General features: G+C 38.1%; 1 protein-coding gene across 3 annotated transcripts; it reads left to right on the forward strand.

Annotated features, from left to right (window-relative positions):
* The first annotated feature begins 396 nt into the window (after positions 1-396).
* On the forward strand, positions 397-3,361 carry LOC149186740 (uncharacterized protein At1g01500-like). 3 transcript variants are annotated; one of them, XM_089412680.1, is made up of 5 exons: positions 397-538; positions 671-739; positions 1,090-1,239; positions 2,008-2,827; positions 2,931-3,361. In XM_089412680.1, exons 4-5 carry the CDS (start codon positions 2,123-2,125, stop codon positions 3,204-3,206), a joined length of 981 nt encoding a protein of 326 aa, XP_089268806.1. In that variant the 5' UTR covers positions 397-538; positions 671-739; positions 1,090-1,239; positions 2,008-2,122; the 3' UTR covers positions 3,207-3,361. The 3 variants fall into 3 exon arrangements, with proteins under 3 accessions (XP_089268806.1, XP_089268804.1, XP_089268805.1); XM_089412678.1 differs by having other exon boundaries at positions 2,028-2,827; XM_089412679.1 differs by lacking the exon at positions 397-538 and having other exon boundaries at positions 600-739; positions 2,028-2,827.
* Positions 3,362-3,757: the final 396 nt, after the last annotated feature.

The following is a 3,757-nucleotide window of genomic DNA, read 5'->3' on the forward strand; positions in this document are numbered from 1 at the left end:
TAAAATCATTGTGCGGCCGCATTTAGCTGCGATAACTTTCTTTCACGCAAGTTCATCGTCCCTTTCTCCAACTTACTTTAGCCGACTCTATTTGCCACTTGTTTATCAAATTTTTCCCACGCTAAAATCATGGTGGAAGGACTACGTGATCACCATTCCTTGTAAATGGATCGGACGGTACAGAGAGCAGCCATAGATTTGGTTGCGTTTAATGAGGCGGCTCATAATGAATGGGCATGTGATCATTGGTGGGTGACATGATGACCCTACAACTTGACATGACTGGCCATCATGGGATGATGACTCATGCATCCCACCATGGCCCTCCGTGGGGCCCCTTCTCAGACTTTCCTGGGAGCGTACGAAGAAAAGAACGGCGATTAAGGAGAGCTGGAAGCGAGTGCTGCGCTGAAGAAATGGAAATGATAACGGTAAGAGAATGAGCACATACACCGTAACAGCGAACTGGTATGGAAATTGTTTGTCTTTGCAATTGTGCGGTTTTCGACTTTCCAGTCCACAAGCTCCGCAGATTAAGGTAAACCACTGTTCTTTTAAGTATTTTTTGCAATAACTTTACAGATTTACTCTGTTATAACTTCGCATTCCGTAAATGCACAAAACTTCATTGAACTCTTGTTCTTAGAAAATTCTTCTTTTGCTGCTGCAGAGTGATGGAATCAGTGTGTCTTTCTTGCTGCTCGGAGACTGTGATTCCATGGATTTGTAAGACGAAAAGGTGTAATATCTGTTTTTCGAGGCAAAAATTGGAAATTATTTGCGTTTTTGCTGGTCATTTAGGGTTGTTTATTTATTGTAGGAAAATGTAGATGCATCTGGAGAATCTTTGTTGCGTTGCAGAAGCCGCATGGCAGAATTTATTGAAATTTATAATCCATGTCGAAATTCTAGAAATTGTTTTTTTGTTACTTTTACATTGCACGGACTTAATTTTGTAGATCTGTAAAGCAGTGTAGGGTTGTTTAAGGTACTGTTAGCCGATTCTTGATGTTAGTGTGTTTTGTTGCTTGTAGTCTCTGGTATCTCACTATCTTCGCGTTCGTGTTCGGTAATTTCACGGCTTTGCAGGTAAAGCTTGTCGTTAAAGTTCATAGTGACGGTCCGCCTTTGGAAATGGATATTATTGTGGCTCATCTGGTAATGTCATAAATTCAAGAGCTGCTGCGGAAAATGAGAATTTTAGCTCTTCCACAAAGTACCTGAACTACAGAATTCCAGGTATTTTTTGAAATAACTACCGTTTCACAGATAAAACTTTATACTAAAGAATATTGCATCATTGACGCATAAAGAATCTGGCTAATATTGCATAAAGCCCTTGCAACTAAACTGGCATTTTGGAGAAATAAAAGGATTTCTATTTAGATATCTTTTCTCAAAATTTAATTAGCAAATAGCTTAAACAATCTCTAAATTTTTGGCTGATATCTTTTGAAGACACATATTTGACGAATTTACTCTCTCAAATATCTTACTCGTTAATGTTCAGCAAAACACTTGTATTCATATAACTTCATCTATGAAAAGATTATAGTACAAATTTATTTTCTAAATCGAAATTTTTAAGTGCAGAGATACTTTGTTGCAAAACTCAAGAATTTATAAGGCAATACATGAATTTGCTTCAGTAATTCTATTATATTCATATTTTTCTGGAACACCTTTAGTTTTCCCAGCACAGGCAATTACACAGCGGCTTACACCGTCACAAGAATTAGACTGTTCCGTTCTTGTAAACTAGCAAGATCTGGATTTGCAAGTACTATTAAAATTTAGAAACGTAGTAACAGTCCCTAGGCCGTGGCCGTTGAAGCGTTTCCTTTTATAACTTTCATCTTTTGGTAAGAATTCTGGCCATGCACAATACAGCATGATCTCATGGAAATCTGACACGATATCTGCATTTTATCCTTTTTTTAGTTGTATACTGGCAAATCTTTAACTTCTTGCAACTTTATTCAACTTCAGTTTTTTAACTTTATGCAGCGTTCTTGAAATGGAAACAGATCTATGCTCTCGGTTCTGAAATTCATTTCTGGAGAAAAAACATAGACGGTTCATCTGTTCACGTTATTGAACTGGCAAATACTTCAAAGCTAACATGTGTCAGCTGAGGGAAGCCATGATACCGAAAAGATTAAAAGAAATTTACTCTAAATCTGCACGCTGGATGAGGAAGCAGCAGCAACAACAAGATGTTACATGGTTTGACATTAAAGTTTTCTACATCAAAATCGACGCCTGCGGATTCGATCCTGCACCTGACTTTTTGACGGTTCACTATACACCTCGCAGTAGCTCGACGCATCTAGAAATTAACGGGAAAATTATCCGTCCGTCTGCAAGCGCTTTTCTCACGCTAAGACGCAACAACGGAAGGGAAGAAAACGTGTCGGTGGCAACTTATGTCAGTACGGACGTCACCCGCACTAACGGCAAAGTTTGCTTTGACGTTTACGTCAGAGACGAGACTCTCATTTGCGGTACACTGGAAAGAAAAGTATCCGTCAAAGATTACGATACCTCGCAAATCCGTCGACAGTTGTGGACCGTAGAGTGCAGTTGCGCTCTAGATTATCCGTCAAAATGGAGCTCAGCCGAGGCAAACTTTGACAAATTCCCGTCACTAGAACTGTACGTTGCAGGTCGAGTAGGCAGTTTGCCCATGGTATTGACGCATAACGAGCAGCTTATACCGAGAAAAAAACGGGTCCGTCACGGAGTGACATTAGATGTTATTCCGGAAGGCAACGACTATGAAAATTCATTATTCAATTCGGCGGATCACGACAGGCTGGAGAGTAAGGTCTGTTACAGATATTTCATTTTCAGAATTATTCTTGAATTTAATTGAATTATGTTTTTGCAATGACAGAATTTTAATTTTGTTTGAGCAATGTTTGTTGCAGGCGCAGAATGAGGAGCAGGGTTTTGTGGAGCTGGATGATATTTCCATTGCCATGATCTGTGACGCAGCGACGGAAAGGTGGATCAAGATGTTTGAACCGAAGGAAGTGGAATGTTTCAAGTGTAGTCAACTCTCATGGTTAAATGCTGGTCTACGCCTTGGTGTTGGACTTGGGTTAGGCGCCTGTCTTGGGTTGGGGTTTGGGGTTTTTCTATTAATCCTCCGTACATGTGAAGCTAAAGCCATAAATGTACGATGGTCCAAAGCCTCTTCATGATTTTTAGTTGAAGATCATAGTAAAGGTGCCCTATGGCAATGGAACGTGACTCCTCCATACGATTTGAATTTATTTTGGTCTGTTCCTTAATGTCACGTCATGAAATTCATATGAAATTGCCAAGCATGTTTGATTCCAATTAAGAAATGTTTGTTGCAATGATTCATTGCCATGTCTAACGATTGTTTTCCTTCGACAAATCACATATTCTTAGTCTTCATTTAAAAAGAGTTGATAGAAATATTCCTCACCAAATCACCTAATGATTTTCTATACCAAATCGCATATTATTATTATTCATTTTCAAAAGATCTCGATAGTACTTATCGTGGCCACATCACCTCTTCATTGTGTAATTATATATTTTTTAAAATAAAAAGATTATTATTATTATTATTTTGCTAAGGAAATTATAAAATGCAATTGTTTTTTAGATAGCTCGTATAATTCAAATGAGTTATTTTTAGTGGAAAGTATAAAATGCAATTGTTTTAGATCGTATAATTCAAATGAGTTATTTTTAGTGGACCTGTAAAAAGTGGTTTTTTTTT

The sequence above is a fragment of the Pinus tabuliformis genome, chromosome 3_1 (genome assembly GCF_031772625.1).
Source record: "Pinus tabuliformis cultivar Carrire ecotype Pingquan chromosome 3_1, CPIR1, whole genome shotgun sequence".
NCBI lineage: Eukaryota > Viridiplantae > Streptophyta > Pinopsida > Pinales > Pinaceae > Pinus > Pinus tabuliformis.